Source organism: Haliotis cracherodii, unplaced genomic scaffold, assembly GCF_022045235.1.
Source record: "Haliotis cracherodii isolate W230 unplaced genomic scaffold, xgHalCrac1.p SCAF_6, whole genome shotgun sequence".
NCBI lineage: Eukaryota > Metazoa > Mollusca > Gastropoda > Lepetellida > Haliotidae > Haliotis > Haliotis cracherodii.
Window position 1 is genome coordinate 66,082,295 of NW_027266319.1, and position 27,708 is coordinate 66,110,002.

At 39.5% G+C, this 27,708-nt stretch overlaps 1 protein-coding gene across 1 annotated transcript; it reads left to right on the forward strand.

Moving 5' to 3' along the window:
• The first annotated feature begins 2,951 nt into the window (after nt 1-2,951).
• Nucleotides 2,952-26,148, forward strand: LOC139444741 (rab GDP dissociation inhibitor beta-like). The gene is made up of 11 exons (XM_071225677.1): nt 2,952-3,092; nt 11,270-11,377; nt 13,687-13,789; nt 14,639-14,773; nt 16,132-16,327; nt 17,319-17,450; nt 19,515-19,683; nt 20,512-20,614; nt 21,730-21,874; nt 23,015-23,069; nt 23,850-26,148. Exons 1-11 carry the CDS (start codon nt 3,048-3,050, stop codon nt 23,985-23,987), a joined length of 1,329 nt encoding a protein of 442 aa, XP_071081778.1. The 5' UTR covers nt 2,952-3,047; the 3' UTR covers nt 23,988-26,148.
• Nucleotides 26,149-27,708: the final 1,560 nt, after the last annotated feature.

Here is a 27,708-nt window from a genome sequence, read left to right on the forward strand (position 1 = left end):
TCGTTATCATAGTGTTCCTTGTCGTTATCACAGTGTCCCTTGTCGTTATTACAGCGTTCCTTGTCGTTATCATAGTGTTCCTTGTCGTTATCGCAGTGTCCCTTGTCGTTATCGCAGTGTCCATTGTCGTTATTACAGTGTCCCTTGTCGTTATCGCAGTGTCCCTTGTCGTTATTACAGTGTCCCTTGTCGTTATCGCAGTGTCCCTTGTCGTTATCGCAGTGTCCCTTGTCGTTATCACAGTGTTCCTTGTCGTTATTACAGTGTTCCTTGTCGTTATCAGACCCGTGGAAATATCCGGGTTAGAAAAGTTCTTCAGCAACCCATGCTTGCCGTAAGAGGCGACTATGCTTGTCGTTAGAGGCAACTAACGGGATCAGGTGGTCAGGCTCGCTGACTTGGTTGATGCATGTCATCGATCCCAACTGCGTGCATCGATGCTCATGATGTCAATCACTGGATTGCCTGGCCCAGACTCGATTATTTACGACCCGCCGTCATATAGCTGGTATATTGCAGAGTGCGGCGTCAAACAACAAACGTTATCACAGTGTCCCTTGTCGTTACCACAGCGTCACTTGTCGTTATCAATGTCCTTTGTCTTTATCACATTGTCCCTTGTCGTTACCACAGCGTCACTTGTCGTTATCAATGTCCCTTGTCTTTATCACATTGTCCCTCGTCGTTATCACATTGTTCCTTGTCGTTACCATAGTGTTCCTTGTCGTTATCACATTATTCCTTGTCGTTATCACAGTGTTCATTGTCGTTAGCAGTGTTGCTTGTGGTTATCACAGTGTTCATTGTCGTTATCACAGTGTTCATCATTGTCGTTAGCAGTGTTCCTTGTCGTTATCATGGTATGTCTTGTTACCAAAATGCCCCTTGTCGTTATCAAATTGTCCTTTGTCGTTACCACAGTGTTCATTGTCGTTACCACAGTGTTCACTGTCGTTATCACAGTGTCCCTTGCCATTTTCAAGAGTAAGGGAGTTGAATATATACCAATTTTGAAACATTGAACATACATAAGAATGTGTGCTCATATCAGAAATTTAATCAATGTGAGTGAGTGAGTTGGGTTTAACGCCACTTTTAACAGTATTCCAGTTACATCACAGTGTGTCAGCTTGATGTGGGAGGAAAACCCGATGTCATGCAGGCCTTAGACGTTTACCACATTGGTTAAACCCACGAGCACGGGTGTGACGCTGACAAACCTTGAAACAATGTGTCGCAACTGACCTACAGAGAGCCCTGGCTGTCACATGTACATCAAGCATGGTTTATAGGCGCACAGACAATCACCCATATGTCACTGGGAGCCCGTCTAGTGAACGCTCGTCAGAGGGTGGTGGCGACCTTTCTCACTGGGTTTTAGAAAAGTGCAAACTGTTCGTAAAATTCCTTTTATACTATCTAGAAGGTTTTCTTAAATAAAACAGTCAGCAAGTCATTGACCTGTGGTCAGCAGACATTCAAAAGTTCCGCACCCATTGCCAAGCTCGCTACAAGGCAGTATTATATAACTATTGACAAACAACTCACGTGCCTACCAGCATAAGGAATTAAGTTACATAACAAACATTTTCACGTCCTTCAAAAAATCTACAATCTGGTCAAAATTGAACTGATGTGGATGGACTGTGGCTGGAACTGGCTGGGACTGGCTGTAAACTGGCTGGAACTGGCTGTAAACGTGCTGGAACTGGCTGGAACTGGCTGTAAACAGGCCCCAGCTATGTGGTAGAAAAGGTAGCAGTATTAGCATACTTGATATACGATCTACGGTTATCACGAAACACCGGTTTTCTCAGTTTTCCATTTTCATTTCTGTACCGATATTGAAACAGGGCCGGTGTCGGGAAAACCCGCTTTGCTGCCCTTGTCGCCTGAACATGTTCAGTCACGTACAGACAGACTGTTTGTCTTTTCTTGACGTTGCGGGTACTCCGACATGCTTGATATTTATTGTGCATGCACATCGTCATGTGATTATTGTCTTTTTTTCCTCTGCTAAAAAATCATCTTTTTAATCTTCTTCACACTACAAAACAAATAAAGGGCAGCACATAAACATGTACATTTTAAACATTTTGATGGAATCGATAGTTTTCTGTGTCTAGCCTGGAAACACACAGCAGAAGAAAATAAGATTAATGCTGTTTTTTACTAAGGACATACAACTTCATGTTAGATTTATAGTCATGATTTGTTTTGTTTGATGTTTGTTGTTTAACGCCGCACTCAGCAATTTTCCAGTTATATGACGGCGTTTTGTAAATAATCGAGTATGGACCAGATAATCCAGTGATTGACATCATGAGCATCGATCCACGCATTGGGAAACGATGACATCCATCAACCAAACCAGAGATCTTGACCACCCGATACGTAGTCGTCTCTTACGACAAGCATTTGTTGCTGAAGACCTATTCTAACCCGGATCTTCTCGGGGCTCATGATTTTGTAATTGAATAATTTACAAAGCGGAAATTTACAATGAGATTATATGAGAGAAAATGTCAGACAAAAATAACTATTCCAGGTCTCAATGTCAATATCCTGCATTCAATAGTTGCTAAAATACTTAGTACTTTAAAAATTACTGAGCACACGGGTGGTCCGTCCTTCAAAGTTGCGTCCCTTAGGCGTGCCAGGAACTAGTTGTTGTTGGGGTTCGAATCCCGGTTCCCCCTGATTATGTTTCTAGGTTGACCAGCCTCATACCCATCCTCATGGGTTTCACTGCTCTTTGGGAAGCTTAAAACTATAGAATAATTCTAAATGACTCCCCAAAACAATGTCATATCACTATAAAAACCGATTTGACGAGAACTAAGGTATCATGTCGTTAGATATTTATCGCTTCCATGAACCTTGTCACAATCCACCAGACGCCTTGGTGAATGTGCTCACATGTTGGAACCAGTTGTAGGGAGATACGTATAAGTTTTTCGGAGGGTGTTAGCCATCTTGAGAAGAGCCGGTGGCTGTCTAAAGAAAACGCTTCGTAGTGTCCGTGTAAACAGTGTAGACTAGTAGGTATGGATGAAGAATACGATGTCATCGTTTTGGGAACAGGCTTGAAGGTTGGTAATGTTGTTACGCTGAGTAGCTGTTAGTTCCGAATGAGTTGTTTTTCTATGATCAATTTATTGTGATGTCGGGAGTCATGCGACAGAGACGAAAATAGGACCAACACGTCATTATATAGCAGCGGCATGCACTGATGTGATTTTAGATTGAGTTTAGTCAGATATAACGTTAGTTTAACCAATTCCTGAAAACAGTTTTGTATCTTTTAACACAATCGTACGCAATACCGAAGACCGTGACACACCAGACGTTAGTCCTACTTATCCATCCAACTGGCCATGTCATTATCAAAAAGTGGGAGGAACTGAGTAATATACAATAATAGATTTGATGGTTACCTGCACATCGACCTCTTGATAAATTTGTAGATTTTGTTTATCAAAACACTTCGTTGAATATTGATTGGCACCTTTGTTTGTATTTCAGGATCTTTATAAGATTAGATTAGCTTCAGAATTGAGGAAAACTTAAATTGTCATAAATTTACAGATTTGTTGGCGATTTGTTTATCTTCTGCTGCCTTTAGCCCATTATAATTATTCTTATCCCATCTCTTAAACTTTCATGAGAAAATAGTGAATATTTATTGAAATGTGCTCCCTTCTGATTGAACCAAGTTTCCTCCCATTTTACTGCTACCATCACCACACCCAACCAACAACGAAACCGCACTGTCAATCTTTCATAACATTCAGCTTTCCAGCGTGTGACACCTTCATTACATTCTCGGTAACACCCCTGCCATCAGTGTGGAAGCGGCCATTGCAAGAATCTTGAAATTTGCCCTCTAACCCCAATTGTAGTCAGGTTTTTATGTTTGCTTTTGTCTTTAGGGATGCCACCTTAGCAAAATATTGAAAAGTTTTACAACTGACCATGAATGGTCGATGAATTTAGCGTTTTGTTTGTTTAATCAGATTGGTTTAAGATTGCAAACAAATGAAAAATCACCATCTTCTCCCTTACATTGTTACTATACCAATTGCATCATATCTGAGATACAGTTGAAATTCAAATTGACAAAGAAAGACAATAAACATGATATAGAGAATATTTGGACATCAGGACAGTCATCATATTTTTGTAAACATAACGGTCAGTCGGTTGCTGGGGAGCTTTGAATGGTGGCTGCGATATTATAGATAGGTCCATAAATGGGCTATTACTGTGAGGAGCTTGGGTTCATATTGAGAAAGGGAGGTCACTCTAAGCGAGCTATCACTGTTGTTTTCGTATTTGCGAAAAAATGGCATCAGTTGGACGTTGTCGTTGGTCCAACTGTTAATTGTCCATCTAATCCATGCAATAAACTGAATTCTTTATTAAATGTTAGAATACATTATACATTTATCTTTCCACTCATAACTTGCAGAAAATTATGACAGTGCTTGCCAATGAAATTAATATTAGTTTTCCCCATGTGTGGGCCCAATTTTTTTCCTGAATAGAGGTCGGCCAACATTCTAGAAAGTTGCTGGTTGTAATATGTTGAGTGTAATATGTGCATCTTTGGTTGGGTTAGTGCTGGTTATCATTTTCTGAAATATCGGCCCAGTTTTCCCCCCGTCATGTATGGTGATCCAAGCAAGTGGGCCCACATTTGTATAGGCCTACTACTAAGCTTCGAATGGGTTGTTTATTAATTATTGTGCTGATAATCAATTTCTAAATGTGGGCAGACATTTTATTTAGTGAGACATTACCTCCACGGTAGGTACACAGTCTATGACGTTTGAATAACGGCGTCAGCTGATCACTTCCATAAGTTTCCTGGGGCGGTCGGGTAGCCTATTGGTTCAAGCGTTCACTTGTCACGGCGAAGACCCGGGTTCGATTCCCGACATGGGTACATTGTGTGAAGCCCATTTCAGGTGTACCCCGCCGTGATATTGCTGGAATTTTGCTAAAATCGGCGTAAAACCATTCTCACTCACTCACTCCATAAGTTTGCAAAAAATAGTTACAATGCAAGAAACTTTCTTCAAATTACATTTCGAGAGGCAATAGCACTCAATCTGCTTTTTCCAATATAACACATCAATCTAATCATAAACATTGGTGACAATATCAACCTGAAATTTATGTCTACACTTGAATCCAACTCGGACATAATACAGGCCTATTATCAATGACCTCAAACTTCTCCTGGTACTTGTTCCATAAATGGGACCTATTGAAGATCCGGGTTAGAAGAGGTCTTCAGCAACCCATGCTTAAAATGATGTTAATCACTGGATTGTCTGGTCCAGACTCCAGTATTTACAGACTGCCATCATATGGCTGGAACATTGCTGAGTGCAGCGTTAACAATGGATAAACAACAAACAATAAAACAAAATCCATAAAAGGAATAAGTCAAGAATATTAATGACCCCCCAAGACCTAGTTTTGCGATGTTTGAGGTCTGCTGTAGTTTCCATGCATTTGTACATTCTAATCCAATTAAAAGTCATGTTACTTATTTTAAATAGACAAAATAGTAGTTTGTAATATGTTTTTTTAACATAGTACATTTTCTCTACAACAAGTGCATTTAACAAATGTTATATTTGGGATAACACTTTCTTGGTAAAGTACAAATTCTAGTACTTTTTTTGGTTCGGTCCCATCTCGGATTCAAATCCACAGACTCAGAGTGAGACACCTAATCATCAGCTCACAAAGTCAGCGATCTAACCCACTCAGTCACCAAGACGTTCACAAAATTAATGTCTGACAACAGGTAGTCTAGATCACATACTTTGTGTACCCCTCACTAAAGTGAACTGATGACTTCTATCATGTCAACTATCGACTGGTCAGAGCTTGAAACATTTCTTAAACCCAACTTTTCCAGCAGGGCAAGTAGCTATTATTTTCTACACGCCCTGCATCATTTTCACTTGCCCTCTTAGATAGTAAAAAGTTTTGTGTTCTCAATAATGTTTACTATTTTTCTGTAAATAACCTTTGAGTTGGGGATATTTACAACAGACAATACGAAATAATTCAGTCACTGCCATGTACATTCATCTCTGCCTGTTCAAACTAGCTCAACTATGTGCCTTGCACAGTGCAGGTTTTTTTTAATCATACTGTTTTTGCCAAAATTGGTCTATTTGGTAATCAAATCCTGTTTTTTCTCGTCAACCCCACCCTCCTGATTAAATACTTTGATTATATCTGCCATTTCCCTAAAAAAATCATTTAATTTTGCTTTGACATATGAGCGTTCAAAACAAGTCGCTTACAACTAAACTAATAAATATGATTACCTCCCTTTTGATAACTAGTTTTGAGGTCTGCTGCGCAAACTCACTTTCTATTTATTTCTTCAACTGACAGTTGCCAAGTATGCCGTCTATTTATGATATGAGTGACATGTATTTCATTATTAGCTCTAAGAATGTACAAGATTTGAAAAAGTATTTCAGGTTCGAAGTCACCTTGCATATTTTATTGAAAACGATTAAGGATGATTTGATACAATTGAAATATGTACATGCCCCGTAGGACAAGCGTTTGTTCACTTCTTTCTCGCCATGCACATGCTGCCACTCGTCAGTACGTCCGGTTGAGTGGATTTTCCGTGCCCTGCTGGTATTCATGGGTGTCAACAGTTTACCTTCACAAGTATGTGACCGTGAAAATAATCTAGTTATCTATGAATCATTAAGTAACCACAGATCTGAAACAGTCACAGACTCTAAAACTATTCTCACCTCCATTGTCTTTGCATGATATGGATGATAGTTGAGTTCAAATCAAAGTATTCTCCCTGTAATCTTTCTAACTTTTGACAAATATGAATTCCAGTGATAGTTTTGACAGGAACATTCAGCTTGATTTTCAACAGTTGTGTAAAGTGGATAATATGAGGATCTATTGATGCAAAGAACATGAATCCATGTAATCATAATGGAAAGATGCAGAAGTGACAGAAGTTGTTAGTTAGGGTATTGACATATATCTTAATGCATTTATCGCCATTTGGATAAATGCATGTCAATACCAAGACAAGTGATAGAAACTAACCCTTTCAGTCCACTTGTCCTTATGATGATAACATAAAGCAAAACCCTACAAAGGGCAAATTTCTACTCATCTTTTGATACCTCGACTTTTGTGCAGTTTGCTAGGGACTATACAACTAGCGCAAACTTCTAATGCTGAGGTCTAATAACTTTGATATCCCATGAACAGAACATCAGGAAACTGACATTTAATCTTGTAACTTTATCTTACACCCACAGCAGCAATGCTTGTATTTCCATAAAAAAAACTCTTCTACCTCAGATGTATAGTGCTTATTGTCACCAATATGAATATTACATATGTATGAAATTATAAACTACATTATAAAATACATGGTCAGGCTAGTAGACCCAACAGTGTTTGGCACAAACTGGATATGCATACTCATATATAACACTAGGGTATTACGATATTTGTATTGGGATATGAAACAGCCAATATTGCCAGTGTTGTAAAATAATTTACTCACTGAATTCTTGTATCATTGCCATTCATGGCAACAGCGTCACATGATCAATGAAGATGTGAAACAAACCACAGAATTTCCTCATATGCTGTACATGATTTGTAACATGATCAGCATCTATATGCAAGTCCATTAATATGTAAATATATTATCATACATTAGACTTAGAATGTAAATGTGCACATGAAAATCACCATAATGAGTTATGATATAGCAACTTCTAGAAACTACCCAATACTCACTTAAGGATTGACTGTGTATTTGTTTTGGTTCATTGAGGTATGAATTGAAAAACCGATGTTCAAACTGTATGAATCGGCATAGCTGATTCTTACAAAAGTCTGCACATCGGTTTTTCGATTCATTCCTCAATGAAACACAAAAAATACACAGTCAATGTTTATTATTAAATTTGACAACGAAAACATAACAATAGTTTAACAAAAAACAGTTGTTTATATCAAAGAAGTCAAAAATGATGAGATTGATAAACATTCCAGGTGTAGGAATACGTACTGGAGCGTGACATGAATCAGGTGATTGTTTAATTTATGCACATAACTTGACACGCCCACAAAGTCAGTAGCCAATCAACGGAGAGTAGACTCAAAACACAGTTCAATCAACGCCAGAGGCAAGAAGAACTGCAACAGTCAGACTGTAACGAACCAGAACAAATATGTCCAGGAGAAGGCGGCTGTTTCAAATGACATTGTCAGTTGCTGCCAGATTCGAGCCTGCACGTTTGCTGTTTCATTCCTTCTTGGCTTTCGATCTCAAAGGGTTGTTTGGACAATGAATATGCATGAATTTCGCTAAATGCCTTGTACATGACGATACACATGAGCAGAAAGGGAATTCCCTCGACTGTAATATTGGGATTCCCTGACATTTCGTTATAATAGTAGTCCGCTTTGGTGGCCGTGGCTTAATTTTTTACATTCATTGGGAAATGAATGCAATAACACGTGACCAATTCAGCTAATCCGAATGCAGGAATTTTAATGAACACAAGGAAAATTTAATTATTAACCCTTGACTTACCGGCACAGGGATATGACTGTCAACAGTTGGTTGAAAGTTTTTGGACAAGCATGTCATCAGTCATGATAATGTAATTGTATGTATGCCTTGGAAATTGATTTTCACACAGTGGACACTGGACAGGCATGTCATCAGTCATGATAATGTAAATGTGTGTATGCCTTGGAAATTGATTTCCACACAGTAGTAATTTACTCGTCCTCAGAATGTATCGGAGCTAGTCCAACCCATTAATGTAACTAGTATATTTAACGGCAGGGAGATTATTTGCTAAACTGTCAGAGTAACCATGGTAACACTATAAACAATTGTTGACTAGTATTTGAAACACGTTTATAAGAGATACACAAAAGGAAAAGAATTTATGGATGTCAACTTCTTTGTTATGAGGAACACAATGTTTCGTAGCATGTGCTTTCTCAGGTGAATGAAAGCAATGAGGCAGAGAACATATATATGTACATGTAAGAACAACAAAAGTAATAAGATAACAAAAGGTGGAAACTTAACAAGGGAAGTCAACAGATAAATGGCCCTGATAGGTGATTAGCAATAGACAATGGAAGCCAACACTTTACAGTAATCACTGCTGATATTTATTGACAACTGGGAGCCAGGACTTAGATGATCACTGATCATGGTGATTAGTAATTGGCAATGGGCGAACAGGAGGCCGGGGTAATTAGCACTGACTGGTAAAAGAATGGACATAGCAATGGACAAACGGGAGGCCGGGGTAATTAGCACTGACTGGTAAAAGAATGGACATAGCAATGGGCAAATGGAAGCCAGCTTGACAATTAGCCCCGACACAGATCAAAGCAGTAAATCCCTAGCACTGAGCAGATAGGTGCCCTGGTCACAGTTCATGGCTGGCTGGTGTCTCCTGATGTCAGTGGCTTTTTGTAGTTTTCCTTGTCGCCAGTTGTTGGTAGACAGGACTTTTGTGGCTTCCCACATGATGTTATGGTCTTGGTTCTTGAGGATGTGTTCAGTCCAGCGGATTTTAGTCCTAGTTTGTGACGGAGGTCTGATGTTCTTTGAGTCAGGTGTTGAGGAATCTTTGGGTTGCTCAAATGTACTGGTGGTTACGGTAGATATGACTAGATCAACCCATGAAGATGAGGGTACAGAATAGGTCTTCATATCCAAATTACGTACATCGATGCTCTCCAAATTCCAGCTATATGATGGCGGTCTGTAAATAATTGAGTCTGGACCAGACAATCCAGTAATTGATATCATGAGCATGGATCAATGAAATTGGGATACGAGGAATAGAACTCAGCATGAAAATTGCATATATGGTGATAAACATTTAAAAGTTGCAAGTTATTATAAGTATTTAGGACTATTAATGTCCTCAAGATTAAATTGGTCCAAGGCTTGTAAGACCTTAGCACTACAGGCGTCTAAGGCAATGTTTCCTGTTTATTAATTATTCAAGGAAAACAAATATATCTCATTTTCAACAGCAAATTCGATATTTGATGGTAAAATTCTATTGATTTTGTTGTACGGCTCTGTAATATGGGGCATTTTGAAAATTTGTAATCCATTGAGAAAGTTCACACTTTGTATTTTAAGCAGTTTTTATGCATTGGTAAATAAGGCAGTACTTGGTGAAACTTGTCGCTGTAGTAAAAATGTACATAGCCAGCTGCGTGTTGTTAAATATTGGATACAATCATTAAAAATGGAAGCTCACAGGTACCCATTACAATGTACAAAATGCTAAAGCAATCAGATGGTGAAGGGAAAATGAATTGGGTGTCTGGTGTAAGAAGCATATTATTTAATACTGGATTATCCTTTGCATGGATCTCACAAGACACTGGTAATGAAAAAACTATTTTTGCTTTAAGTTTAATTTAAAAAACAAAGATTATTAGACATATTTCAGCAAAACTGGCACCAACAAGTTTCCTCTTCACACTTTCTCAAGCATTATGCTGGTATTAAATCATTGTTACAACCAAGAAAATATTTAAGCCTTTTACAAGATAAAACTCAATTGAGAGCCCTTTGTAGATTTAGAATATCTCTCCATAACTTCCTTGTCAATAAATATCGTAGAACCAACGATCATGATTTTGAAAATTATTTATGTTCTTACTGTACCAGCCAGGAGACTGAAGACGAGATTCATGTTCTTTTTAAATGTGAAAAATATAAAACATTGAGAATAAAGTTTCTACCTACTTTAGATATTACACACAAAGACAATCAGTTGATGATCAATTTGTTGAATTTGACCAATGAAGAAGTTATCAAATCTTTGGCAATGTATTTGAAACATGTATTTAGACTCAGGTGAATATATTGTACTTTGTTCAAGATCACATAGACAGCGGTCTGTAAATAATCGAGTCTGGACCAGACAATCCAGTGATTGACATCATGAGCATCGATCAACAGAATTGGGATACGATGAATGGAAGTCTGCATGAACTGTGATTTATATAAATGAACATAACAGTCCACCCAGGCTTTGCAATATTTGTTCATGACTCTGTCCTCACAATGACAGCAGTGTGGCTGATGATAAACAGCTTCACTGTAGTGTTCAGTGAGGATGGCCAACATTGACTACCCTTCTGATTGGTATCACAGAATTAACATGTGATATTTCAATTTTCTTTGCAGGAATGCATCCTCAGCGGTATGCTGTCCGTGAGCGGGAAGAAGGTCCTGCATATGGACAGAAACAAGTACTATGGCGGCGAGAGTGCCTCCATGACCCCACTTGAAGAGGTAAGTTCTTGTATTCATCACATAACTAAGGTAGAGAACTCGGTTTATTACAGCTTTCAGACAAGTGTTTATATATGTTTGAAATTAACCTTAGGTCATTAATACTCATACACCATTGCTTGTAGGGATATACAAAAACATATATTACCCATGTCCTTTGCTGTGTCTAGTTCTTGTTGATAATTACCCATGTCCTTTGCTGTGTCCTGTGTGTCTAGTTCTTGTTGATAATTACCCATGCCCTTTGCTGTGTCCTGTGTCTAGTTCTTGTTGATAATTACCCATGTCCTTTGTTGTGTCCTGTGTGTCTAGTTCTTGTTGATAATTACCCATGTTCTTTGCTGTGTCCTTTGCTGTGTCTAGTTCTTGTTGATATTTACCCTTGTCCTTTGCTGTGTCCTGTGTGTCTAGTTCTTGTTGATAATTACCCATGTCCTTTGCTGTGTCCTGTGTGTCTAGTTCTTGTTGATAATTACCCATGTCCTTTGCTGTGTCCTGTGTGTCTAGTTCTTGTTGATAATTACCCATGTCCTTCCTGTGTCCTGTGTGTCTAGTTCTTGATAATTACCCATGTCCTTTGCAGTGTCCTGTGTGTCTAGTTCTTGTTGATAGTTACCCATGTCCTTTGCTGTGTCCTGTGTGTCTAGTTCTTGTTGATAATTACCCATGTCCTTTGCTGTGTCCTGTGTGTCTAGTTCTTGTTGATAATTACCCATGTCCTTCCTGTGTCCTGTGTGTCTAGTTCTTGATAATTACCCATGTCCTTTGCTGTGTCCTGTGTGTCTAGTTCTTGTTGATAGTTACCCATGTCCTTTGCTGTGTCCTGTGTGTCTAGTTCTTGTTGATAATTACCCATGCCCTTTGCTGTGTCCTGTGTGTCTAGTTCTTGTTGATAATTACCCATGTCTTTTGCTGTGTCCTGTGTGTCTAGTTCTTGTTGATAATTACCCATGTCCTTTGCTGTGTCCTGTGTGTCTAGTTCTTGTTGATAATTACCCATGTCCTTTGCTGTGTCCTGTGTGTCTAGTTCTTGTTGATAGTTACCCATGTCCTTTGCTGTGTCCTGTGTGTCTAGTTCTTGTTGATAATTACCCATGCCCTTTGCTGTGTCCTGTGTGTCTAGTTCTTGTTGATAATTACCCATGTCTTTTGCTGTGTCCTGTGTGTCTAGTTCTTGTTGATAATTACCCATGTCCTTTGCTGTGTCCTGTGTGTCTAGTTCTTGTTGATAATTACCCATGTCCTTTGCTGTGTCCTGTGTGTCTAGTTCTTGTTGATAATTACCCATGTCCTTTGCTGTGTCCTGTGTGTCTAGTTCTTGTTGATAATTACCCATGTCCTATGCTGTGTCCTGTGTGTCTAGTTCGTGTTGATAATTACCCATGTCCTTTGCTGTGCCCTGTGGGTCTAGTTCTTGTTGATAATTACCCATGACCTTCCTTGCTATCAGTGACCCGTGAAGATTCCGGGGTAGAATAGCTCTTCAGCAACCCATGCTTGCCGCAAAAGGCGACTTTGCTTGTCGTAAAAGGCGACTAACGGAATTGGGTGGTCAGGCTCACTGACTTGGTTGATGCATGTCATCGATCCCAATTGCGTGGATCGATGCTCATGATATTAATCACTGGATTGTCTGGTCCACACTCGATTATTTACAGACCGCCATCATATAGCTGGAATATTGCTGAGTGTGGCTTTAAACAACAAACCAAATCAAAACCTTGCTATCAGTTACGAAATACGGAATGACACTAGTAGTTGGAGAGTGAATCAAACAGATTTTCATGCGAAGATTGGTTTTACTCATTGATGCAAGGATAGAAATTAGCATGGACACATTTTGTTAATTTTAAGAGAATCCTAAGGGCAAGTAGAATTCAAACATTTTGGCAAGTATTACGATGTGGTATCACTATTCAGTCTAGTAGACATTCTTGACTAATTTCCACCCATGTTGATATAAGGCGTGAGAATTCAGCTCCTACGATAATATTAACAATATGAAACCAACTTGGCCTGCATCTGCCTTTACATAATCTCAGTGTGACAGATCTAATTTTGACCATCCGTCTACTGTCAAACACCGTTGTGTCGAACTTATGGTTGTCTCGAAGTAAAAGCTTGGTCCCTGCGTATTCCTTCTGTATTCATCATTTTTGTCTGTGTAGAACCTCGGAGAACTCGAAGTATTTATGTAGGTCCCTTCGACCTCGACACAACGGTGACTGCAGCTGGATCCTGTTGATTAATTTACATTCAATCAATCGTACCAACACTTGCCTACTGACAGATGTATATTGTTCTTTCAGTTCTATAAACATAAAGGACGGCCATATCCTGCAGATGACAATATTTTTGGAAGAGGAAGGGATTGGAATGTTGACCTAATTCCCAAGTTGTTGATGGCCAATGGTGAGAAGACTTTGCATATGAATTTAGTTTTGGGGGCGACCGATGCAGCTCTCTATACTTCATTGCTGAAAAGGGGGGCACGGGTGGCCCAGTCGTCTAAGGCGCGGCGATTCGCTGTGCAGAGTTGCGTCCCTTGGGCACGCCAGGAAACTATGATTGTGGGTTCGAATCCTGGTTCGCCCCGATTATGTTTCTAGGTTTGTCAGCACCATACCCGTGCTCGTGGGTTACACCGAAGTGGTAAACGTCTGAGACCTGCATCACTTCGGGCTTTCCTCCTACATTAAGCTGACACACCGTGATATAACTGTATACAGTTAAAAGCGGCTTAAAACCCAACTCACTCATTGCTGAAAAATTAAGTAATTGTGATCAGTGAACAGTCTGAGAATGAACCAACAACAGATGATTTTCCAAGAACTCCTATATTAAATAGTGGTCGGGCAATACATCGATGCATCGGTGGAACAGAATGTTTTACTTCTCGATACAAGTATTGATCACAGTCGCACACTAAGTAAAAAATATTGATTCATTCCTTAAATGTTTGCTATAATAAACGTTCCATCAAACACTAATTGGTAGTGAAAACGTAAATATTTTCATCCATTGCGCCGTATTTGACACTGCCAACTGTAAATCGTCAGTGTGCCAGGTATTTGACAATCCTGTCTTTGGAAAAGATGGCTTACGCACCACAGATAAGAGTACATGCAAGTATCGTGATACATATCGGATCGTGACTAAGGTATCGTGATACATATCGGATCAGTGTATCGTCCGAGCCCTAATGATCTTGGATGTCGACTGACTGTTAGTATGCTGTGTTAAAGCTGGATGTGTTTTCAGGCCAGCTGGTGAAGCTACTCCTCCACACTAAGGTCACCAGGTACCTGGAGTTCAAGTCCATTGAAGGAAGCTACGTGTACAAGCAAGGCAAGATCTACAAGGTCCCCTGCAATGAGAAGGAGGCCCTGACTTCATGTGAGTCGTGTTGATCAATGCTGCCTGCTTATTGTCTCGTTTGAGCGTTGTCTATCAGGTTCAGTCCTTCTGTCCACTCAAGCCTATTTGTAGGGTAAAAGGGAAACCTATATTCTTTGACGTTTTGCAGGGTGTCTGGTAGGAAAGACACCCTTAGAAAATTAGAACAATTGATGTATGTTTGGTTTACTGTTATTGTTAAGTCTGTTTATTGTAAGTTGTAACCTACATTTGATAAACCATATCTCAAGAAACTGTTAACAGCCAAACTAGGCCAGTTCCTCTCTATGGTACAATATGTCCAGCCCATTCTGGTTCCCCTGGAATATTGCTAAAAGTGGCATAAAACCATACTCACTCACTTTTTAACTATGGTCTCAACATTGCAATAAGAATGTGTGGCAAAGAAAATTAAATTGAATCATCTCTGATGAGAAGAGAAACTCCAGAGCTCCAGATAACTTTTTGAGCAATTGAGTTTTTACTCAAAGGTTTCTATTAAATTTGGGTTATTACATTTTTCATTGGGTAACCAATATTTTTTCACTCATCTATTATTCATCACTCTATTGGGTTTTTACCAAAATAAGTAAACATTTTGAGATTTATAAAACGGTTCTAACTGTCATGACATTGACTGTAGACTTGACTCAGAAATGTTTCGGAAATTAGCTCTGTTGTATGCATGCTGAAAAGGCTTTGTTGGGTATTTACGCGTGGTGTTTTTATACATTTGAGTTTTTCATTTAATGCATGCATTTCTGTACGCAATTTAAGTGAGAGTAATTGGGTTTTTAACATTTTTTTAGAGAGGTGGTGGGGGATTGTACGCAAGTATGCGGCTTATCTTTAGCTCTGGAAACGTGCATAAAGAATTTTGTGGTTAGAGTCATTTCTTTGCCAGTGTGCTCAGATGTGTAGGTAAAGACCCGAGACATCTTACTACGCTTTCAGAGGTTCGTGATCGGACATGAATATGTTCGATCTGGCCAGTGAACGTCGCGATAAGAAATGCACTTGACTAATTCAGTGTAGCTAGCTCCAGACAGTGTTTCCATATGATACAGAAAGCGTTATGCAAAGACATGCGCTGTTTAGAATTTTAGTTATGATTTTTGATGGCTGTGCCTTGTTTTATAAAATGGATATCGTAAGAAGGACTAATCATTATTATTTACTTTTTAACTTAAAAACTTGTGATGTCTTGCTTAGCATTTCTATCAGTCAATAGTCCCACCACTTAAATCATCTGTCAAATTGAAATTTTCTGTCTATGAACAGTGACCGACAGCCATCTGAACTCTACATACATTAATAATTGTATTGGTGTTGTTTAAGTACTCTGTGGTACCTTTCAGCTCTAATGGGTCTGTTTGAGAAGAGGCGGTTCAAGAGCTTCTTGCAGTTTGTTTCCGATTTCAAGGAAGATGACCCAAAGACCCACAAGGATATCAATATCAATGGAACAGCCGCACAAGTGTATGAGAAGTTTAGTTTAGACAAGGGAACCATTGACTTTGCAGGCCATGCCTTGGCTCTCTATAGAGATGACACGTAGGTATTTCTCATATCTAAAGCTTGAAAATAGACTTATGACATCTTTGAAAGGCATTTAGAAGTGATGCACATAAGGAAGAGTATTTAAGGATGTCAACTTCCTTATTATGAGGAACACAACGTTTCGGGGTATATATTTACTTGTTCATCAGGTGAATAAATGCCATGAGAGAGAATATATATATATGTTTACATGTAAGTACAACGAAAGTAATAAGATAGGAAAGGTGGACACTTAACAAGGGAAGTCAACAGATAATTGGCGCTCATAGGTGATTAGCAATGGACAAGTGGAAGCCAACACATAATAGTAAGCCAGGACTTAGGTTGTCACTGTTTTGGTAAAAGACAATGGACAATGGGCAAACAGGTCGGGGTAATTGGCACTGATTGGTGATAATAAGAATGGCAATGGACAAATGGGGCTAGCTAATCAGTACAAACGTTGTATTCCTCATAATAAAGAAGTTGACATAAATTCCCTTCCTTGGACATATGATAGTTTTGAGATTGCTACAAAGGTTGAGCTTGGCTAAAGCCTTTTGCCACAATTCATTTCAGACCATTGCATATAAAAATTGCTGATTTGTTGATTGGCGTGATCAGCTGCAATGTTTTTTCACGTCTTTTTCAGAGGATAATATGTTTTTTTCCACTCTTGCATTAATAGAGAATCTTCTTTAACCTTCTTCACTGCCAGTTAGTCAAGGACTATCCACTGTTGACATTGGTTAAATATACATAGAAGTTAGATAATCCGTACCAAGCTTACTCAACACAAGTCATGTGAAATGTGACAATGGATGTAGACAATGACATCGTTACCATGCCTGCTGCTTCATGCATTTTCAAAATACCAGTTATGCGTTTGCTTAAGAAGGCCAAAGATACAGATACCATGAATAAGATGGAATTATGTACTTGAAGTATTCCGCTAGTTGTAGCATCTATGCCTGTAATTCACCTTGTTGCCATGTCCTGTATGCAGCTACCTGAATGGACCGTGTGTGGACCTGATCAAGCGCTGCCAGCTGTACAGTGACTCCCTGGCCAAGTATGGCAAGAGCCCATACCTGTACCCTCTCTACGGTCTAGGTGAACTGCCGCAAGGCTTTGCAAGGTAATAACAGATGGCAGTGTTGTTTGCTATTAAAACAGGGGGCTGGTAATGTTTCGAATCTGTAAAAGTGTGGTCATAATAGTTCGATTAGACAAAAGTATTTTGTTGCCGGCGATTTCATGTTTCATGTCAGGACCTTAAAACATAAACCATTCAATATTTCTTTATGATGTACACTGCCGCCTTTTCAGGAATAATATATTTTTTTTTCAATTAATTTGCGTTTCTAGGGATACAAGTTGTATTTGGATTTAAAAGAGGAGAGTGTTCGACCAGAGCAGAACTCTTATACCATTCTTGACTATTTCTTTGTGAAACTTAATATGGACATCATGCAGGTGCTCTTTGCCACTCAGGTGTTTAAAAAAAATTACTTTTTTCATTTTTTTCATCCTGACACAACATATTGCAATTTCCTTCTTCACTTTGATTATATACCGCAGAATCTGAAAAATTCATTTTCTACATCTGTTGCGACCGTTGCCCTTGGGTGCCCTACATTCCTCACTTTTCCCCTCCATCTCATTACCAACCAGGGGTGTTTGTTAAACAACAAACCACCCTGGGTTTTCGTTAAACAACAAACCAACCAACCAACGAGGACTGTTTGTTAAACAACAAACAAACTAACAAGGGGTGTTCGTTAAACAACAAACAAGCCAACTAACCACGGGTGCTGTGGTTATTATAACCAGTGTGGTTCTACCACATTTTGGATGGGCAATTCCAGTGTCGACGTTAGGCCAGTGTGCCTCTTGTCCGTCCATCATGTACGTCCATCGGCTTCCCAACGGGAACATATTGTCTCTAAAACTATCAGGAGAGTTGGAGAAATGAAGTTTTACACACTGATGTTACTGATCTCAAATGAGTTTGAAAATTGGTGTCATAAATTCATTTTATGCAGAGTTGTGTCCCTTGCTGCATTTTATTTTTCAAATTAATGCATACTGTGTGAAATGGGGACAAGTGTTCTGAGAAACTTCTGAAATGACATGAATGAAAGTTTACATGCCTATCTAAAAGATACTTGTCAAGACTTGAGTTTAAAAATTGGGGCCATTAATTATTTATTCCTGAGAAGGGGCCTTTCGTGTCGCCTTGATATCAAGCTTCATGTTCATAAGAAGGTAAAGAGGGATCAAGGACAGATAACTCTGATTGGTAACCAAGGGCAACAGGTGCCTTTGATGTCAGAGGCACGTTTTGGGTTCTGTGTTGTATGATCAAAGTGAAAAGGGAATTACAATAAGATGTGTCTGGATAAGTATGTCTATATCATGACTACCCAAATTCATGTTATTTATTGCTTTTTAAAGGCAACTTGTTAGTTCATGAGCAAAGGATTTGTTTCAAGCGTATAACCTATAAACCACTCAATACATCTTGATGAAACTTTGTATTCACATCACACATCACTCATCATACTGTGGCCATTCCCCACAACTAAGCTTGTTGGAGGAGGGGTCTAAATTGATTGGCAGGTCATACTCAGTGATTTGGTTGATTGTGTTTCATCACACCCTGACAACGTGGAGCGTTGCTTATAAAGTCAATCACTGGATTGCCTGGTCCAGAGTTGATTATTGTGAGCCTCTCATAATTTACCTGGAATATTGCTTAGTGCGGTGTAACAGCAAACAAACATATTTGGAAGGGCGACGGGTATTGTTGTTCAAGCTTTCCAATGGTTTCTTACAATGAACTCTGTGACAGGCCTCTAATTACTTAAACTGGCAAGTGGTGATAATTAAAAAATTATGCTTATAAATGGAGACCAACATTTAGTCCTAGAAATAAAGTTATTGATTAAAAAATATATATCTACAAAAATAAATAAGAAAATCCAAATAGACCCCAGAACAATGCTGAATTTCACCTGAACTGAGGCAGACTAGACTCGACATATCATTCGAGATTTGAGTTGGATCCATTTCTTTGTTTAATCTCTAGGTCTGGGAGACAGACTATAATAAACCATGCTCATTATTTTGAAGTGAGTGGAGTAAGGATCAACATCTGATGACTGTTTGTGATGTCCTAATGCTGTCTCTCCCTGTGTAGATTGAGTGCCATCTATGGGGGAACCTACATGCTGGACAAGGAAGATGCTACAATAGTGTACGAGGATGGCAAGGTTGTGGGCGTGTCTTCAGCTGGAGAGACCGCCAGGTGTAAGATGGTTGTGTGTGACCCCAGCTATGCCAAGGAGAAGTGTAAGAAAGTGGGGCAGGTACGTCATGCCGCTGTGGTTACCGGTGTAGTGTAGTGTGATATTGAAGACCCGTGAAGATTCCGGGGTAGAATAGGTCTTCAGCAACCCATACTTGCCGTAAAAGGCGACTATGCTTGTCGTAAAAGGCGACTAACGGGATTGGGTGGTCAGACTCGCTGACTTGGTTGATGAATGACTTCGTATCCCAATTGTGTTGGTCGATGCTCATGATATCAATCACTGGATTGTCTGGCCCAGACTCGATTATTTACAGACCTCCGTCATATAGCTGGAATATTGCTGAGTGTGGCATTAAACAACAAACAAACATGTTTTAGCCTTAAACATGAGGTATTGACAGCAATCCCTTGTTACTTCCTGCTGAATTGCAAAGTCTGAATTATTTCATCAAGCACAAACGCCGTGATATAACTGTAATAATGTTGAAAATGGCGTTAAACCCAACTCACTCACTCACTCACTCATCAAGCACAAATGAGTACTGCATGACCCGTGTGCTTTTCCAACCACAGCGATATTATTATAGGTCCTGTTCTTTAATATGTCAACAAAGTCAAGATTGCCATTCTGCTGCTGATGTTTGTGGAACCGAAACCTCTTCACAGAGAATGTTTTACAAATTGAGAATTCTTTTGAAGTTTGTTCAAATGGTATTCTGTACAAACAGTATTTTGTTGCATTGCCCTGCATTGATGCTGTGTTAAGATACTTCAGCTATGTACCATGTAGCCCTGAGCTATGGAACTTTTATGACAAAGCTGCAGTAAGCCTGTGTTTGGATAAAATGCAAATCTCTACTCAGATTCTCCTACCTCTGTGTTACAGGTGGTGCGTGCTATATGCATATTGAACCATCCAATTCCCAACACTTCCGATGCTTTGTCTTCTCAAATCATCATTCCACAGAACCAAGTTGGACGTAATTCGGGTAAGTTTGTGTTCTGTCTTTATTTTTTCTACTTTAGAACTTGTTTGTTTATCTTACCTACCTGATGTCTAGAATTTTAAGACCCGTGAAGATGAGGGTAGGGAATAGGCCTTCAGCAACCCATGCTTGCCATTAAAGGCGAATATGCTTGTCGTAAGAGTGGACCAAAGGGATCGGGGTGGTCAGGCTCGCTGACTTGGTTGATGCATGTCATCGTATCCCAATTGCATGGATTGATGCTGATTATGTCAATCACTGGATTGTCTGGTCTAGACTCGATTATTTACAGACCGCCGTCATATGGCTGGAATATTGCTGAGTGCGGCGTTAAACAACAAACAGGAATTTAATACTGAATTATGTTACCATGATGTTTAAGTCTGAAGCATGTTGTTTCAACCCACACTGTTTTTAGACGTCATTTGGTATGCTGTTGCACATGAAGCAGGCACCCCCTGGTAACAGAAGATCAGGCTCATATCAGCTAATCTATGTGTCATTCAAGATAATTCTCTTGGGAATATGCACATTATTTGAAGGGGATATTTGAGTATAAAGCTTCAGATTGGTGTGATGGCCCATGTAACACTACCAGGTAGTGCACGTTTGTTAACACCGCACTCAGCACTATTCCATTTATGTAATTGAGTCGGGACAAGACAATCCAATGATTGATATAATGAGCCACAACCCATGGCGTCAGGGTCAGTCTCTTTACGACCCGTGAAGATCAGGGGTAGAATAGGTCTTCAGCAACCCCATGCTTGCCGTAAAAGGCAACTATGCTTGTTGTAAAAGGCGACTAACGGGATCGGGTGGTCAGGCTCGCTGACTTGGTTGATACATGTCATCGATCCCAATTGCGTGGATTGATGCTCGGGATATCAATCACTGGATCGTCTGGTCCAGACTCGATTATTTACAGACTGCTGTCATATAGCTGGAATATTGCTGAGTGTGGCGTTAAACAACAAACCAACCAACCAACCAGTCTCTTTACAATAGCCATAGATTGCTGGGTTCCAGTTCTTATGCAGATTCCCCACAAGGCCCCATATATTCCGAACACATGTCCATCTGTAGCAGTGAGTATGTAGATGTTCCCTTGCTTCCAGACATCTATGTTTGCTGCGTGTCCTATACCCATCAAGTGGCCGCCAAGGGCTTCTTCCTGGCCATTGTTAGTACAACTGTGGAGACGGACAACCCAGAGGCTGAACTCAAACCAGGACTTGACCTTCTGGGCGCAATTGTTGAGAAGTGAGTGTTATTTGATAACTTTCAACCAGTGGCACTACTCCTATAGTCTTTGCCAAACTGTCCAATAGTTATGGTATCATAAGGACAAGTAGAAGTTGGCACTAGTCCTATAGTCCTTACCAAACTGCCCAATAGTTAAGGTATCATAAGGACTAGTAGAAATTGGCAATTGGTCGTAATAGTCCTTGCCAAACAGTCCAATAGTTATGGTATCTTAAGGACTAGTAGAAATTGGCACTAGTCCTATAGTCCTTGCCAAACTGCCCAATAGTTATGGTATCATAAGGACTAGTAAAAATTGGCACTAGTCCTGTAGTCCTTGCCAAACTGCCCAATAGTTATGGTATCATAAGGACTAGTAGAAATTGGCACTAGTCCTTTAGTCCTTGCTAACAGCCCAATAGTTTATGGTATCATAAGGACTAGTAGAAATTTTCTCTGTTTGAGGGATATGCTATATATGTTATTATCATTTCTAACGACAAGTGGACCTAAACTGTTAGTTTCTACTGCTGTAAGGGTAACGCTATTTTTCAGGGCATTATCATTTGCAGAAGCCTGAGGTCTTCCATTAACAGCCCGACGAAGGAGGCAGTTGAAAAGACTGACGGCTTCTGCAAATGATAGTGTTCTGAAAAATAGCGTTACCGTTATTATAGCTAAAATAGATGGAATTTGTTATCAAATAAAAAGAAACAACAATATCAGTTTTGAAACATTTACTGCAATCGACACGAATGTCACTGACCCGCTTTTACAAATATGGAGCAAACCAGATGATGTGACTGTTGAACGTGACGTCATCTAACAACAGCATTGATAATGGCATGTCATACCTGTTATATCATTGATGATATATATTCGTTCATCCCAGGATATACTGAGCAGGTATTGAATACCATTTAAATAGCTCTCACACACACACACACACACACACACACACACACACACACACACACACACACACACACACACACACACACACACACACACACACATGCAGACTCACTGCAGACTCACTGGTGATAGCACAAATAAAACCTATACCAAATGATTTGTTGTTTGCCTCGTGTACAGATGTTTCTCAATTTCTCACATGATGACAAGGGTTGATATGGCATTTCTGTCTATTTTCTCCAGGTTTGTCGATACTTCCGATTTACTGGCTCCCACAGACGATGGAACTGACAGTCAGGTAAGTGTATATACTGTAAATCATGAAATTAATGCGTCTCCAAATTAAGACGACTGCTGACCCCTAGCCAAAAATGTGACCCCACCCCATCCTTAGTGGTATGATACATATCCTTACCTTAATCCAATCAATCAGCAAATAGCACCGTTTATTAGCACTGAGTAGAGCACTTCCGTAAAAACAATAAACAGTGTTTTCCTCAAAACAACACACCGTTTATATGTTTACTCCGTTGACTGGCATTAAGGAAGTTCAACAACAATAAAATAATTGAACCAACAACAGTTCACAGATTGGTATGCGGAGAAAGTGTCAACAAGCTTGACACGAGTGGGTAGAACTCTTGACCCCAGCAGTGATAACTCACCGGATGCCTATTGTGTAATTCCTATTCTTTGAATGACATTATTATATACTTGATACAACTGCTGCTCAATAAATTATAAACTGTGTCTGTGTTTATATTCAAGTTGGTATTTCCACTATCCAAAGTGTGCAGTGAGGCCGTCTTGTTGTTAACAGTCATTTTGGAGACAAGAATGGGTAGTTAATTAATGCAAGCAAAGACCCCTGGCATTTTCCACATTTAAGTCAGTTCACGTCAATTTCAAGATTCACAGTACTCAGGCAAGCACAGGTTACATAGCCATGCAAACCTGTATCTCGATAAGGAGCTGAAGGCAGTTGGTCCTACTTTGCGGTGAATGGTTCTAGATTCTAAACAGCCTATAGTATATCCCAAGCATTAACTTAATGTGACATCCTCTTCTGTTTGGGCAGGTGTTCATCACCAAGTCGTACGATGCAACTACCCATTTTGAAACCACTTGTGATGACGTCTTGGACCGCTTCGAAAAAATTACTGGTGAGAAGTTTGATTTCTCAAACATCAGCCAAGGCGATGAACAACAGCAGTAGAACTGAACAGAACAAAATGTGACTTTTACTGCAATTCTATTGCACATTGGACAGTGCTTATTCCACGTCATTCACGACACAGGACCACACTGCCCAAACTTCGGAGAAGATCCACCATCTTGGAATGCTAGTATACAGTGGTGCCCTGGTGAATCTGCTTCGTGAAGTCTGGGTAGTCTCCCTTTGTCTGCCATGTAGACCAGACCACAGTCTGATCATGTAACAAGCTCATTGAGTTGAATGTTTCCCACGGGATGCTTCAGTTGGTGCAGCTGTCCTTTTTATGTTTGACCATGTACTATAAGCCCCGCTTGTTTTGTGTCCAAGTTGTTGGTCGTGTCAAGGTGTATTAGGTGTTGTAAGATTTCGTCAACTATTCTTGTTGTCTTCAATCATGTACAAGCCATTTCTGAAGACATTTTACCATGTGTAAGTGAGTATCTATCTCTCTCTCTTCGATAAATCCTGGATAAGTTAGAACAGATGTTATTGCTGCTTTGAATATTTTGTGCATGCTTAGTATCTAAAACTTTGGAGTATTCCCATGACATGGAAGTACGTTATGTTAATCGTAGTTTGATGAGGGAAGTATCTAACTGTAACTCCTGTTATCAGAGGATACTATTTTAGTAGTCTTAATGTCAGCATGCCAAGAAGTTGTTTCCACTTTCCAAAAATTCCATAACTTTTATTTTATTTTGTTAAAAAGTAGCACGATGTACATGTATTTAACTGCTGTAATGTTTGAATAAAATCTTAATATATGAAATAATTGCAGTTTTATCAATTCCATATACGTTATTGACAAAGTGTCAAGCTCAAATTGAAAGTTAGTGAATCTTGAGTTATTTCGATTTAGGTCTTCATGACCTACCTTGGAGTACAAATTATGGCACCGCTCCAGATGGGAAACATGTGTCTTTCATCATGTGTAATGGTCACACAATGTGGTCATCAAACTCATCAAACACAAAAGAAAACAGGGTGGTCGGGTAGCCTAGTGGTTAAAGCATTCACTCATCATGCCGAAGACCCAGGTCCAATTCCTGACATAGGTTTATTGTGTGAAGACCATTTCTAGTGTCTCCACCCCACTGCTGTGATATTGCTGGAATATTGCTAAAAGCGGCGTAAAACCAAACTCACTCACTCACTCAATAGAAAACACTGTTAAAAGCTTGCTAAGGGTGATGTTATGAAGTTATTGGGCTGGTATAGAGTAAGGCATTACATTTGGAGAAGTATTTGTTACATTGTGTTCATGTATATTTCCACTTCTGTTGCATCTGTGTAAATTGGATCATGAAGTACATACAACAGATAATTGTGGTTGATATTTTGTTATACTCTATTTGCAATGGTTGAAGATATTGGAAGCTTTATTTTTTGTCAGCTCTTCAGTGTACAAACAATCTGTGCATTTTCTAGTATGAAGTAGACAACCTCTCATGTTGGCATCAACAACAACTAATATCACATGTCCAAAGTGGTCTGTGGTGAACCAGTGCCAAAGGCAGTATTTTTTGCAGTGGAACCTTTTTTGAAAACAATTGTCTGAATTGTTTGTAACCCATATGTACTTAAAGTGAATAAGGGTTTGGAGAAGGATGTTTTGTGATTGAGCACATGGCAATTTTACAACTGTCCATTAAAAGAGACCCTTGACAATGGAAAATATCTACCGGTATCATGAAACATTTTTAAGAGTGTTGCTAGTCTTTTTGTCTCTAGATTCTGTAGTTTTTGCTTTCATTTAAGATCATTGTGCTCCAACAGTAAGGTGTGTTCACAATGCCTACCCTTCGTAGATCACATGAGGGAGATTAGTTGTCACTGATCAATTCTGGATATGGTTAACTTGTTTTTGAAGGGTTTCACTCCAGCTGGTCCGTGCAATAGTTTGAAAACCTGTGTTTGTTAATATGTACTATATTATCTTTCACTTAAGTTTTATGCGTCGAGACATGTACTCTTTGTGTAAGCAGATAAAGTTACTATGATTCTGCTCTGTTGTTGACAAATCATGATATTTCACGCAAAGGCTATTAATATGTACTTTGAGAGAATTATAGCTTTCATTGACATCCAGATGATTTACTTGCGCATGTATGAGTAAAATCAAGTCATTGATTATTGTCAATAAAGATGTGAGTATTGCTTACACCCAGAGAATGTTGTTTGTACATCAGTTGAAATGGAAGGCTTTACTTTACCCAGTTTGTTATTTGTATCTACATACATGCATTTACACCTTTTGAATTACAATGAGATATCTGATCACACAAACTCTAAGAGCGACCATGCTTGTTGTAAGAGGCGACTTACAGGATCGGGTGGTCAGGCTTGCCAACTTGGTTTGTGCATGTCATCGTATCCCAATTGCATGGATCGATGCTCATGATGTCAATCACATGATACTCTGGTACAGACTCGATTATTTACAGACCGCCATCATAAAGCTGGAATATTGCTGAGTGTGGTGATCAACAACAAACAAACAAACCATCCCTAAGATGGATTCATTTGTAAGCAACCCCATCTAACAGGACTGCTTTAAGGTTTTGTTGGACCACCACGCTTAGATTGAGGTTAGAGTCTATTCTTCCAAATGACCCTTGACAATTCTTTTGGCACTTGTCATGTAAAGGTCAAAAGCAAGGGTCACCAGATAGAAAATACCAGAAACAATTTCTCAAAGTATTTATGCAATTATCATTAAACTTGGTATGTACCTTCTCTTGGTTGGGGCCCTGCTTTGAAATGTTTTTTAGGTCAAAGTACAGTACTTTCTTGTGAAAAAGACCTTTTAGATTTAAGTTTATCTTACAGTGGATTTATTCCACATGGACCTGGGGAATTATTTTGGCTCATGTCATGAAAAGATAGAAAACTCTCACTAAGATGTTTGTGGTTACACTCTCTAAAAAATATTAATGTATACTGAACAACAAAAGTTCCTGGGGCATTGAATAAGATTTAATGCAAAGTTATGTTTTTTACCAAGTCTTAAGCAATTTCAGTTTGCAATAGATAAAAGACCCCTGTAAGTGTTCAAATACTGACTTCGGAAAATGTGTGATTTCATACAAAACATGAACATGCCAAAATGTCAATATACAAATCAATGACGTGTGTGTCCACCTCTGGTTGCGATGCAAGCAACACATCTTCGTCTCATGCAATGTTGAAAGGTTATGCCTGGGCCATGACGACGCAAAAAAGGTAGAACAGGGCCGACGATCTCGTCACGGTAGTGCTGTCAATTGAGATTTCCCTCTACCACTATCAAACGGGTGGTCTGTCTTGCTGTAATCCCACCCCATACCATAACGCTGCCGCCCCCAAACCGATCTTCCATGACACAATGATTGACGTAACGTTCACCTCAACGTCGGTACACTCGAATCCTTCCATTGCTGTGGCCGAGGTGAAAACGATATTCGTCAGTGAATAGAAGTTGCCCCCACTGTATGACCGTCCACCGTAGACGCTGTCAGCACCACTGTAGACGTGCTTGACGGTCGTTTCCTGTCAAAATGGGACGTCTGGCGGGTCTTCTGGCGACAATCCCTGCACATCTGAGTTGACAACGTACGGTTTGTGAAGAGATTCGTCGAAGGCCAGGGATGTTTCTTGCTGTCACTGTTGCAGGCTGGAATCGATTGATTCATAAGGCTGTTGTCAATCAGCATTTACATGTGTTCCGAAGTTTAATCCGAGT

Bases quoted from the DNA above. Each gene is read 5' to 3' on its own strand.
- LOC139444741 (XM_071225677.1), top strand. From the start codon at position 3,048: ATGGATGAAGAATACGATGTCATCGTTTTGGGAACAGGCTTGAAG. The intron at 16,328-17,318 runs GTAGGTATTTCT...TCCTGTATGCAG, and splicing joins GCTCTCTATAGAGATGACAC to CTACCTGAATGGACCGTGTG. The intron at 23,070-23,849 runs GTAAGTGTATAT...CTGTTTGGGCAG, and splicing joins ACGATGGAACTGACAGTCAG to GTGTTCATCACCAAGTCGTA.